This window comes from Bombus bifarius, unplaced genomic scaffold, assembly GCF_011952205.1.
Source record: "Bombus bifarius isolate JDL3187 unplaced genomic scaffold, Bbif_JDL3187 scf7180000008244, whole genome shotgun sequence".
NCBI classification, from domain to species: domain Eukaryota; kingdom Metazoa; phylum Arthropoda; class Insecta; order Hymenoptera; family Apidae; genus Bombus; species Bombus bifarius.
Genome location: NW_022884538.1, coordinates 960519 through 974603, shown reverse-complemented (window position 1 = coordinate 974603; position 14085 = coordinate 960519). Strand labels below are relative to the sequence as shown.

The window sequence follows — 14085 nt, the reverse complement described above, 5'->3', positions numbered from 1 at the left end:
GCGGCTAATTGTTTCTTCCGTCTCGTCACGGATCTGACGTTGTTAGTCCTTTTTCTTTCCTAGTCCGTTTTTTTTTTGTTTCTGTAAATTCGAGAAACAAGCAACAAATGGGTCGCACGAAAATTTTGTGGCGATGGGACACGCGGCCGAGACGGAACTGCGGTGAATTTCTCGATGGCGAAACGTAAATCAGTCAGCCGCAGGAGACTCGGTACCGCAGCGAAATTGAAGTAAAAATTCCACGAGCACGAGAAACGTGATTATTTAAGCTGTCATGCATGATGAATGGACTCGTGCACGACGAAGAGCAGGAAATTTTGGATTCCGAACACGCTGGACCACCGACGCTGTCCATGTTCTCCATTCTTCTTCAGGACGTCGAGGGATTTCGCTCTTCCTTCCGCCTCTCTTTCTCTTTCTTTTTCTCTATCTATCTATCTATCTGTCTCTCTTTGTCTTCCTTTTCTTTCTGTTTTACGTCTTTCAGAAGTGGTAGCCAAGAGTGGAAGGTATTAAGAGACGTATGTCTCCTGTGTTTCAGGTCCTGCCACCTTGGAAGGCGGCCAAGTCCGGCAGTATATCCTTCAAAATCCGGACCAACGAACCTAACGGCTTGATCATGTACAGCCGTAGTGGAGCTCACACGAGGGTATGTAAATTTCGTTTGATATATTGTTTCTTCCTTTCTTTGCTTCTTTTAGTCGGCGGACTGCGCGTAGAAAGTATTCGTAAAAGCATTCGAAAATACTTTTAATTGTTACGTCGGACGACACTCTACCTAAACCAGGCCACACACCGCGGACAAGATGGTAGTCGGCTGTCTTCAGATCCTTACTACGTAGCCTCGATAGTCTCAAGTACCCTCCATAAATCTCAGGAACTTTCTAGTCAAGGTCCTTCAGACCGAACAAATATTCTTTCACTGAATTGTTTTCTAAAGTTTATCGTCCACCGCGGGTTGACGCGGGAAAGTTGCCTTTTCTCACGTACGAGGCTTCTCACTAGCAACTTTATCTCGAGAGCGGTTAGCATCCTTCCTCGCCCACCACCATAGCAAATAAGCAATTAACAACGAAGCCTATTTCCCTCGCTCTCCTAGCCAAAATTGTCATCGACAAATCCGATGATCCCGTGCGCTGGACACACCCATCCTCGGCTTTCCTCCGCCACAGCATCGTCACCGAACTTGGCTGATTTTCCATCTTTCAAACAGTCGACATCCTTTGACCGGGTTTCCACTCTTAGATCAGTCACTTACTTAACTTACACACGCGCACCAGCGTAACTATCTTCTTTACAAAGTTGTTGGAATAAACTGTGATTTATAACTTGTTATATCAGCGTCATATTTAATTGAACTACCTCTATTATCCTAATCGAAATAGGGGATCGATCATTTCGCGGCGTCGATTATCTAATCGTAAGGGGAATTTACGACTCCCGTTGATGTGCTTCCTCGCGATCGCGAGTGGTCGTAACAGTAGTCAATGGCAGGGAAATTACTATACAGAACACGAAGAGAAATGTCTCTTTAGTCTTCTTCTAATCAGAGTTTTGCTCGCTTCAGCAGCCGGCTGAACGAGAAATACGTACGCGTTTTTACGAGTCTGCAGAATAATTTTCGTGAAAAAGATATGCTTTGTGAAAATATCGTAGAAATATGTGAAAAACATATGCGAAAATATTGGCGCAATGTGGGTTCGGTTACGTGATGAGGCAGAGTCAGCTTGATAGGATAAAGTGTCCTTGGGAAAATAATCCGCTTCAGAGGAAGAAAAATCTTCTTCGTGAATTTTATTTTTTAATCGTCCGCGTTATTCCAAACACTTTGAAATTTACTGTTAGCACTGCGTTGAGATTGGATCATCTGAGTGTAACTTGGCGAAGCTCGAAGCCAATCTGAAAACGTATACGAGCTACTGCAAGTTAAGAAGAAGTGGAACGAGGACGAAGAAACGAAAAGAGATGGAAGAGTTAAATACCAGTGGGAAAGATCGGCGGGAGAAGAATAAAGAAACGAAGGTGGAAGAACGATAATGTAAATGAAAGTTGGAGACGACGATCGGTTGAAAGTCGATGTTTTTTCGAGCGAGAAAGCAAGTGATAACGAAATGGAATTGTATGAAATGGCAGAGGACAGGCGATTGAATTACCAGCCATGATGAAAATGCATTTTTTATCCGATCAAATGGAGAATACTGTTTGGAAAATTGTTGCTGGAAGACTGAACCGATACGGAACCGTAATCAAATTACATCGTCGCTGTTGAAAAACCTGCGATCGTTTGTCAAAGTAAGAGACGAATTTCTACGTTGATAAATCGTAATTTACAGAAATAGTGGGAATTTCGAATGTATCGTTCGTTCAATTTAGTTCACGTGATTTAAAATGCTTTGTTATGTAGCAACATTTCGTTTGAAAACTTGAGCCTTTGGTAATTGTTAGTTAAAATATTGTACATCGAATTTCATCGAATTATGCGCCATATAAACGAAGATATAATAAACATCCCTTTGTTGTTTATATGCACAAAATATTCAGGAATTATATTTTAATTAAAAAACTCACACGTGCTATTGCTAAATCAATCGTTGTGAAAACAAATGCTCCATCATTGTGTAGAATAAAAGTTCCATTGGGCTGTGTATAGCATAAACGACAGTATCAGCTTGCGATGGAAAACTAAATAGACAACCGACTGAGCTTCCATTTTCGCTAATCCGAAGATGAACGTTCTACATACAAAACGTCTCGTGAAATATCCGAATAGAATTACCGAAACTCTTCGTCAGATATTATTCGTTCAATTACTAATACATTTAATTAACGAAAACCTAAAACGAATCATTCGGGGAGAACGTAATTAAAATCACTGATAGCACCTCGTTAACAGAACGAACCACGTCCGACCGATTTCACGTGAAATTATCGAATCCTTAATTAAACTCGATAAAATCGTCGAACAATCGGGAAATGAATTTTGTAAGATGCATATGCGAAAACTGCGGAGGAAGAAGGCGATAATTTAATGCTGAGTCTGCCGATTTTTCGTGGAACGATAACGTTGGATGCACGATATCCTCCGTTTCATATTATTTCATCGAGTTACGTATGATCCATTTTCTTCTGTCAAGATAGAAATCACAAAGTTTGACGGATTAAGTTTCACGTTTGTTAAAGATGCAGCCTTGGAAGAGACGTGTCTGTAAAAGAAAGAAACTTTCCGGACAACCTAATAGCTGAAAACCTGTACCTAACCCCAACCTAACCCCATTTCCAAAATTGTTGCTCTAAAGAACGAAGCCCCACCACATGAAAAATCTTCGTCCCACGCTTTTCGCTTATTCGTTCGCGAGGAATCAGCTTGGCGAGTTGTCGTACATCCTCTGTATATCGCAGAATCTGCAGACCGAGAGACAGGCGAGGCAGATCCGGGCCACGAGTCGGCCAAACGACGATCGAGAGGAAATGCATTTTCGTCGCTGCAGCCGAGTTTCCCTCGCAGCCGCCAGTTATCTCGGTTTAACAATACCGCCTCGTAATTCCCACAATTATATTTCAACGTCGAAAGAGGAGCAGCGCGGGGCTGGCGTCAGCGTCGCGAATAATCGCGGCTGCGTAGCGCGCAACGGCGTGAAATAAATCGGAAAGTTGCGAAAACCGGGTTCTCGTTAAGAGCGCCAGTTGCTCATTAGCGGAATCACCGGATCCCGCGAACAAATGCTTGGCCGGTCGTGTCTCTCACGCACACTACTAACTCTCTGTTTGGAAATACACGCGTTAACACATGGCTATTAGTCGCGAAAATAAATAATAAAAGAGCTTGCTCGATCGTATTCCTCTTTTCTTTAATTTCTCGTTCGTCCCTTGGTCACGTCCCTTGCTCGGGTTTCAGCGACCAGAGAGCTACGCGTATCTTGGGGACATTTTTTCAACGTCAAAGAACGTCCACGTGCTCGATTGTCACGCTTGTTGCGACTAACAGTTAGTGCTGCTATTTAGCAGGAAATATAAAAATTCGACAAACTTTGGGAAGAGATGAGAATCGTTTAGGAAAAACGAAGAGACAGTAGCGCGTGCACTTTGTACGTTCACTCGTTCGCGGGTAGTTTGATTATTTTGTTGAGGATTGTGGATCTTTGAAGCCGAAATAATGTTACAGGAACGTTAAATTTATACTTGGGATTAATATTAGAATAGTTATATATTTGTTTTATGGACGATTGCTAAGATATTCATCGATACACACTTGCGACTAGTTCTTCGACTGAACAGTTCACATTCATCTGTTTTCGAGACGCACACACATACCTCCACACACTGACACCCACATACAAGTATCTCTACTACGCATTTAACCCAGTGCAGCCAGAAAATTATCTCAACATATTTAGAAACGTTGCAAGCTTCGCGAAAGTTGTAAAGTCGCGATTTTACCCACCGATGGTAAAAGTTTTTTTCTTATTTATTTATTTACATTTTGCAATTTGTCCAGTAGGACATTTGGTAAAATATCATAGCTTAGTGATATAGTAATGTAACATGTGGATGGCTACCCCCAGTGGGATACCATCTTCGAACAAGGTAAAAGTAAAACGTCGTTTCCTTTTTGCAGCAAGATCTCTTCGCCTTCGAGATCTTCAATGGTCATCTGTACCTGCACGCTGACCTCGGAAGCGGACCGGTGAAGGTGAAATCGTCGAAACAACGAATCGACGACGGCACGTGGCACGACGTGGCACTTCGCCGAGTCGAAAGAGACGGACGCGTGACCGTCGACGGTTCCATCGTCGAATTCCGTACACCAGGTAAACAGACAGAATCTTTGTCTTCTTTTTCTTGACTCTTCTTTCTTTTTTTTCTTTTCTTCTTTTTTTTTTTTTTTTTGTTAAATTTTCCCACTCGTTCGTCAGGATGTATGGCGTTTATCGTCTAATCTACGGACTACAGGCGGAACTGTAAATCCGGTCGGTCGACGAAATAAACGACGAAGGAGGGTAAAAATGCGCGGGATCGAGAAGCAAGCCACTCATAATTCAGAGTTACACGCTCGAGGACACTTATCTGCAGGTGCAGCTAACCGTTCCATGCGTGGAACGTAATAAATCTTGCGCTCTTGCCTTTTTCTACGATCCTCTGGTTTTATTACCGCTTAGTAGTTACCCTTCGTTAGATCTGTCTTTTTAGAAAGTCGCTCGCTTTTATTCGCTACCTCGGTACTACGCTCCTGACGATCACGATTAATCGAGCGAAATTTAGAGCTCAGACTCCAGTCGTTTAGATCTGGTCGTTTAAACTACGATGGCTGGACATTTATGGTAATTCGTAATGGTTATTGTTCTTGGAAAATCTTTTTTTTTTTTCTTGGTGTATAGTTTTTAATATCGTTCTATGATTAGGCGAGAGAATTTTAATATAATGCGATTGGAAATGACAACGAACCGGCTAGCTTCTGAGATGCGAGTATTTAACACAGGAGCGTTCGACGATTTGGAGAAACAGATCATCAAAGAATGAAACGGTGACTGCTGCTGGACCGGCTTTAAAGATTTTAAATAACTTGATAAAGGTATAGTTTAATTTCGGTTTCATTGAGATTTAATAAGCTTTCGTTTTAATTCAGGTGTAAGAATGTTTGAATAGAAGTAACTTGGTGAATAGAAGAACAGAGGTTCTTGCACTGGTTCGTTATAAAATAGAACATGCCGATTTCGCTTTGCCCCTTCGATTTATATCTTCTATGGAGCTCGGAGAAGAAGCGGTACATGTCGTTTGTAGGAGAATAAATTTTAGGAAATTTAATTGTCCGAGGGAATCCCATGGTAAATTGGAAACTTGTTAAATGATAATCGACAAGCATCACATTTCAATGTCACATTTAATCCAACACTTTTCTGAACGATCTTCTATTGGAATGAATCAATTCGGATTATTATAAATTTTGTTAATATGAAAAATTCGCGTCTAATGTAGCTCCTGATCGCTAAGACCAAAGAGAAGATTCTAAAGGATCTTCTTGAGTCGTTCATAAGACAATTTACATCAAACCTATTACATTGCTAAATACAATGTTTCTGAATATATTCGCCAACTAACTAAGAAATAACAATAACAATCTTACGACAAATTCCCATATCATTTGACATTCTACCTTCAAGTGCAAAATGAAAATTATAAATAATCTGCTCGAGCAATTCCAAATACAATCCAGATCGAACCTGTGTAGCTCCTCATCGCCAAGGCCAAAGATAAGATTCCAAAGGATGTTCTTAAGTTGTTCAAAAGACAATATTCTTACTTATGACAAATTCCCATTTCATCTGACATTTTACCTTCAAGTGCAAAATGAAAATTATAAATAATCTGCTCGAGCAATTCCAAAGACAATCCAGATCGAACCTGTGTAGCTCCTCATCGCCAAGGCCAAAGATAAGATTCCAAAGGATGTTCTTGAGTCGTTCAAAAGACAATAATCTTACTTATGACAAATTCCCATTTCATCTGACATTTTACGCTCAAATGCAAAATGAAAATTATAAATAATCTGTTCGAGCAATTCCAAATACAATCCAGATCGAACCTGTGTAGCTCCTCATCGCCAAGGCCAAGGAGAAGATTCCAAAGGATGTTCTCGAGTCGTTCAAAAGACAATAATCTTACTTATGACAAATTCCCATTTCATCTGACATTTTACGCTCAAGTGCAAAATGAAAATTGTAAATAATCTGTTCGAGCAATTCCAAATACAATCCAGATCGAACCTGTGTAGCTCCTCATCGCCAAGGCCAAGGAGAAGATTCCAAAGGATGTTCTCGAGTCGTTCAAAAGACAATAATCTTACTTATGACAAATTCCCATTTCATCTGACATTTTACCTTCAAGTGCAAAATGAAAGTTGTAAATAATCTGCTCGAGCAATTCCAAATACAATCCAGATCGAACCTGTGTAGCTCCTCATCGCCAAGGCCAAAAAGGATGTTCTTGAGTCGTTCAAAAGACAATAATCTTACTTATGACAAATTCCCATTTCATCTGACATTTTACCTTCAAGTGCAAAATGAAAGTTGTAAATAATCTGCTCAAGCAATTCCAAAGACAATCCAGATCGAACCTGATATCGCCAAATACAGTACAACGTTGTCGAATATAATCGAACAAGTAACTAAGAAATAACAATAGCAATTTCAATAGGCAAATTCTCATTTAATCTAACTTCTCGTCGCCAAATGCAAAGAGAGAATTATAAAGGATCTCCTTGAGCCGCACAGAAGACAATCAGAAACTCCTGGTAGATTTAATCGCGAATTTATTCATAACTCTGAAAACTCCGGTGCCAGGATAGGGGAAAGGATAAAAAGTCAAACAAACGGAGAAGTATAGGGAACTTTGTGATATAGCTTCGGGCGGAGCTTTATTAAACCGATAAATAAACAAAAAGGAAGAGAGAATTGCCGCAGCGGTGGATTCTTCATCGACTTCTTTGTCACCCAGCTCAATATACAGGGTGTTCTCTACTCGTCCCGCAACATCGTACAAGCATATGATCTACAAGTGAAAATAAGGAGAAAATGTTACACGAAGTTTGCTCGTAAACGCTTTATTACAAAATTGTAGGTAAATAGGTGTTAGCCTGAATAGATGTTAACAAATACTGAACCATGTGGTACTTTTCTTGCAGAAAACACACGCTGGTGTTCTCGTACAGCAGATACCACGCACAAACATAATTCGGCGTATTCCTCGTTTGAAAATAATCTTGGCATTTCTACACGACGCTCGATACTTCACACGATAACCAACTACTGCAGTAAATAGTCAGAGAACAAGAAATGTGGCGCAGGTACAGGCAGAGTAAAGACGATCTACTTTCCGCATTGTTCAGCTTTAAATCTGCTGTTCCGCACCATTTTTTTTCTTCTTAGTTTTATTTGTAGATTATGCGCCTACGATGTTGCCGGAAAAGTAGGAAACACCCTGTATATCTCAGAATAATAGAAGCCGGCACTCGCCGCTGGAATCACGTTCTTCCTGGTCTCTCTCCGGCCACTTCCGTCTTGGCCTGATTCTCACACCGTCGTCTTGCCGAATTTCCCGCCGATTTTTCACGTACGTGTACACGATGGCGGAGTGTCGTAAAATTCCAACCACGAACGATCCCCAGTGGCTTCTTTTATTCTGTTATTTTATTATTAATTAAATTGCAACGAATTAAGGAATCGAGTTGCAACGACACGACTGTATCACATTTTCATTTACTGCGATTACCAAATTGAAATTCAAACAGCAAATTGTAGCTACTTCGTACGTATGACGAGTATACTCGTCGAAAACAGCTAACTGATTAAAATAATGGAAAACGAGGAAGAGAAATTGTACAGCGAACAGCAAACGCGCTGCTATCTGGAGTATGAAAAGTTTGGCAAACTGTCGCTCGCTAATCTCGAATACAGCTGAATATTGGAGCGTGTTCGTGGTGTTAGCGTTAACCGAAAGAAATTCACAACTTGGGTCGAATTGTGTATTTATCCAGAATCAACGGTAGCGCAAGTTTCACGAAGCTGTTGGTGGTCGCTGGAATTACACGGCCAGTTAATTTGTCCGTGAAATTCCCCTTTGAGAACCGACCCTTTAGCAATTTCAGCCTCAAAACTGTGCTTCGTCGCCTCGCCTGGGACGAGTTTGCGCGAATTCTTCGAGTGTGAACGCTTGCTGCGGGCCAACTGCGCTCGTAACACGCGAAAAACCCCGACGCAACCGGCTTAAGCCTTCGCAATTAAGCTTAGCCTACGATTCCAATTGCTGTCCACTCTGACAATTTTCTTTCCCCACAAACATCTTATCAAGAACCGATTATACCTCGTCTGTTGCGGCGTTTCAATCGTCGCGGATGAACACGACGAGAGAAGAACGCAATAGACGCGTCATCGTGTTGAATTCCTCATTTTAATATCGCTCTATGATTAAGCGAGAGAATTTTAATGTAATGCGATTGAAAATGAAAACGAACCGCTAGCTTCTGACACGCGAGTATTTAACAGCAGCGTCGAATGATTTGATAGATCATCAAAGAATGAAACAGTGTCTGCTGCTGGACCGCTTTACAAATTTCAAATACGCGCCAAGATTTTTAAGACAGAGAATCTTTCTAGGAATTGTAAAATGAATGCAACTATAAGCAGAAACCAGAAATTAAAGTAAAAACATCTCAAACACTTAACCAGTTGGTTATTACATCTTTGAAAACCTTGAAAAGCGTGTACCTAAGATTTGTGGCGAAAAGTAAGCGACGAGTATACTCGTCAAACAAAGAACACGTGTGATTATAACATAGAATTAAGTTAAAACAGAATTAACGAAACGACTGTCTTATTTTCTAATTTTTTTACTGAGAGGGCCACAAAATATTGGCATTTCTTCATGGCGACTATTCTCGTGAATAATAGAAGAGTAAGCGACGAGTATACTCGTCAAACAAAGAACACGTGTGATTATAACATAGAATTAAGTTAAAACAGAATTAACGAAACGACTGTCTTATTTTCTAATTTTATTACTGAGAGGACCACAAAATATTGGCATTTCTTCATGACGACTATTCTCGTGAATAATAGAAGAGTAAGCGACGAGTATACTCGTCAAACAAAGAACACGTGTGATTATAACATAGAATTAAGTTAAAACAGAATTAACGAAACGACTGTCTTATTTTCTAATTTTATTACTGAGAGGACCACAAAATAATTGGCATTTCTTCATGACGACTATTCTCGTGAAAAATAGCCAACTGGTTGACACAGAATATAATACATTAGCAAAGAAAAAAAATTGCAAATCGCAGAGAAGAACCACTTGAACCAGCGCGACACGACTGTGCGATTTCAATCTCGATAAATCAAAATCCCTTTAAGTGTACAAAGAGATGGAAAGCATTTAAGCACGAAGCGATTTACTTGGAACGAAAGAAACACTGGGAAATCCTTTATCTCGTTCTGATGCTAAAACCTCAAAGGCGCAACTGAATTAAATGGTCGGCGGCGTTATTCGCGTTGAAAGCAGCGTAATCTGTAAAACATGAATCACCAGGATTTAAAGCGCGATTACGGTTAAGCCAATAGAATAATCTTCTCAAGAGAAGAATCTTCTCAAAAAAAGAAACCCATAGGTATCCGGAGAATCGCGGAAACCAGTTTGGAGACGATAAGCGAGCGTTCAGACACGTTCAGAAGTTCACGCGTGTCCCGAACGTCGTTCACTCTGCGCATCCACGTTCGTCTCGCGATTTTCGTTTTTAGTTTGCACTTTAATCTTCGCTTGTCTTTGTATCTGTTATTTTTATTTTTACACGATCGTCGCGTCGAACGTGGTTGCACCCGGTGTCCTTAGATATTAACGCAAGTGGCAGAAGAGGAACATTGGATTGGACATTTGCTGATCACGTGAGAAACTCACATGTGCACCACGTCTCTCTACGTGACGCTTATTTACACAGATTTGCAATATTATAATGCGTGGCCAGGTTGCAATAATTGAACGTGCGAGTAAGTCATCTCAGCTCGCCTCTCCGAATTTTCCCTGTTCAACAAGTATCACGCTGTTATATGTATCTTTTGTTTTTCTAATTTTTATCTCGTACGAAGACGGTGGACCAGCTTTTGCGTAATATTTGTAATCGCCTTTTCATCAGGCAGTCTCGTAAAATTCGCCATAAAATAATCTAAAGTGGATCGTTGGCCGTGGACCTTTTCAAACCGCCTTTTGTTTTCGAGGAAATTCATGTGGACGATCGATAATGTGAAAATATTGCCGAGTGTATAGTTATTCGCCGCACTGTACATATCCGCAGCAGACACGCGGTTGACGTAATTGAGCAATCGGCCACCGGTGATCTACCGCGTAGAATAAAGTAGCACGGTATAAATTTGATCTGGCAAATTATGATCACCGGCCGAAATTCTTCGCTTCAGTCAGCTCGATTCATCGCCGAGCTCTTACACGCTTGTCGGCGGTAACAATTTTCAACGACGGAGCACTCATCCTCCTTGGTCGACTGCAATTTCCTCTCTTCCGTGCTTCCGCGTCTTTCGGTATTTCTCTCCTCTCATATTCATTTTTCTCTCCATCTTATCGTCTGGCCAAGAAAATAAGATTCGTCCGTGTAACGTTCTCTCCACATTTCTCTTCCGAATTCCATGTCGTGTAACGTGTACTACTTCGATCGTCCTTTTGTACAGAGTTTAAGCGCACGAGTTGTTGCAGATGCCACGTTTATCGGACTCGATTAACCCAGGCAAAAATATCGAAGCTTCTTGCAAATTTAAGAAACATTGGAATTTCGTCCGGAAGAAAGGCGACGTAACAAGAAGGTTTTGGTTTTAAGACGAGGAGCCAAGTTACGTGGAGCGATAGAGTGTTTAATATTATTTTATTAAAAAATTACTAAATTTAGCCGTATGCATATGTAACGCGATGAAGGTAATTTGCATAAAGTTAAAGTGCGCGATTAGTAAACTGGCGTTGATCATAGATTGCGAAGACATAAAATGTTGGCAAGAAACTTAGACTTAGGACGTAGAGGAATTTATTTTGCAGATATAAAAATTCAAGGCCAAAGATAGAAGCGTTTGCACGTTTAATATGCAAATGTATAATTACTGTTATTGTGAAAGCAAAGTTGCAATGAAATATTTTTGAGATATTCATGAATCAAGAGTACAATAATTAAAGCGTTCCCCAAGCAGCTTTTTAATGTTCTAATTATTACCTTGAAGGGGGCTTAACTCGTATAAATGTTAATTTCAACGATATTTTCCTGTAGCACCACCTGAATTCAGCAAAGTTTATGAACATGTACAAAATAATAAAAATTTTAAAGCAGGTTCTCTGCGATATATTCTACTATACAGCCACTAAAAATGTTCATACTTGAGACCTAAATTAATTCCAAAATGTATCTACGTATGGCTACAGAAAAACAACAATCGAGCATACTTTGTGGGCAGATCTGAATACGAAACTCTTGTAAAATGAAAAAAATAATTGAAAATTGACAGTAATTTCAGGAACTCCAATATTTTAAAACACAATATCAATTAGTTGTAAAATTTAACGCATCCCATGAATAAGGAAATCTTTTTCCTGTTTTTACATGTATAGTTTCTCATCTGTTGCTATTCATGTTCTATGTATGTAAATCACTTCATTCAACAAATTATTTCAATGTCAATTATTATCAATAATATGAAAAGCTCTTCTTAATCTGGTTTTATAATATAAACAAATTAATCAAATACAAAGTACAGATTAATATCCAAATGCTTTCTTGTTTTTACATGTATAGTTTCTCATCTGTTGCTATTCATGCTCTATGTATGTAAATCACTTCATTCAACAAATTATTTCAATGCTAATTATCATCAATAATATGAAAAGCTCTTCTTAATCTGGTTTTATAATACAAAATACAGATTAATATCCAAATGCTTTTCTTGTTTTTACATGTATAGTTTCTCATCTGTTGCTATTCATGTTCTATGTATGTAAATCACTTTATTCAACAAATTATTTCAATGTCAATTATTATCAATAATATGAAAAGCTCTTCTTAATCCGATTTTAATATATAAACAAATTAATCAAATACAAAGTACAGATTAATATCCAAATGCTTTTTCTTGTTTTTATATGTATAGTTTCTCATCTGTTGCTATTCATGTTCTATGCATGTAAATCACTTTATTCAACAAATTATTTCAATGTCAATTATTATCAATAATATGAAAAGCTCTTCTTAATCCGATTTTAAAATATAAACAAATTAATCAAATACAAAGTACAGATTAATATCCAAATGCTTTTTCTTGTTTTTACATGTATAGTTTCTCATCTGTTGTTATTCATGTTCTATCTATGCAAATCACTTTATTCAACAAATTATTTCAATGCTAATTATCATCAATAATATGAAAAGCTCTTCTTAATCTGGTTTTATAATACAAAATACAGATTAATATCCAAATGCTTTTCTTGTTTTTACATGTATAGCTTCTCATCTGTTGCTATTCATGTTCTATGTATGTAAATCACTTTATTCAACAAATTATTTCAATGCTAATTATCATCAATAATATGAAAAGCTCTTCTTAATCTGGTTTTATAATACAAAATACAGATTAATATCCAAATGCTTTTCTTGTTTTTACATGTATAGCTTCTCATCTGTTGCTATTCATGTTCTATGTATGTAAATCACTTTATTCAACAAATTATTTCAATGCTAATTATCATCAATAATATGAAAAGCTCTTCTTAATCTGGTTTTATAATACAAAATACAGATTAATATCTAAATGCTTTTCTTGTTTTTACATGTATAGTTTCTCATCTGTTGCTACTCATGTTCTATGTATGTAAATCACTTTATTCAACAAATTATTTCAATGTCAATTATTATCAATAATATGAAAAGCTCTTCTTAATCTGGTTTTATAATATAAACAAATTAATCAAATACAAAGTACAGATTAATATCCAAATGCTTTTTCCTGTTTTTACATGTATAGTTTCTCATCTGTTGCTATTCATGCTCTATGTATGCAAATCACTTTATTCAACAAATTATTTCAATGTCAATTATTATCAATAATATGAAAAGCTCTTCTTAATCTGGTTTTATAATACAAAATACAGATTAATATCCAAATGCTTTTTCTTGTTTTTACATGTATAGTTTCTCATCTGTTGCTACGCATGTTCTATGTATGTAAATCACTTTATTCAACAAATTATTTCAATGTCAATTATTATCAATAATATGAAAAGCTCTTCTTAATCTGGTTTTATAGTACAAAATACAGATTAATATCCAAATGCTTTTCTTGTTTTTACATGTATAGTTTCTCATCTGTTGCTACGCATGTTCTATGTATGTAAATCACTTTATTCAACAAATCATTTCAATGCCAATTATCATCAATAATATGAAAAGCTCTTCTTAATCTGCTTTTATAATACAAACAAGTTCATCAAATACGTAACCAAAATTAATCAAATACAAAATACAGATTAATATCCAAATGCAAATTGAAA

General features: G+C 38.0%; 1 protein-coding gene across 6 annotated transcripts in view; it reads left to right on the top strand.

Annotated features, from left to right (window-relative positions):
* The window catches only part of LOC117211790 (neurexin-3-like), a 295832-nt gene that overhangs the window by 139203 nt on the left and 142544 nt on the right, over positions 1-14085 (top strand). For all 6 annotated transcript variants that reach the window (XM_033456011.1, XM_033456008.1, XM_033456010.1 and 3 more), the window contains 2 exons: positions 542-649; positions 4616-4808. In XM_033456011.1, the coding sequence (XP_033311902.1) occupies positions 542-649; positions 4616-4808 (301 nt within the window). The remainder of the gene's footprint in view (positions 1-541; positions 650-4615; positions 4809-14085) is intronic.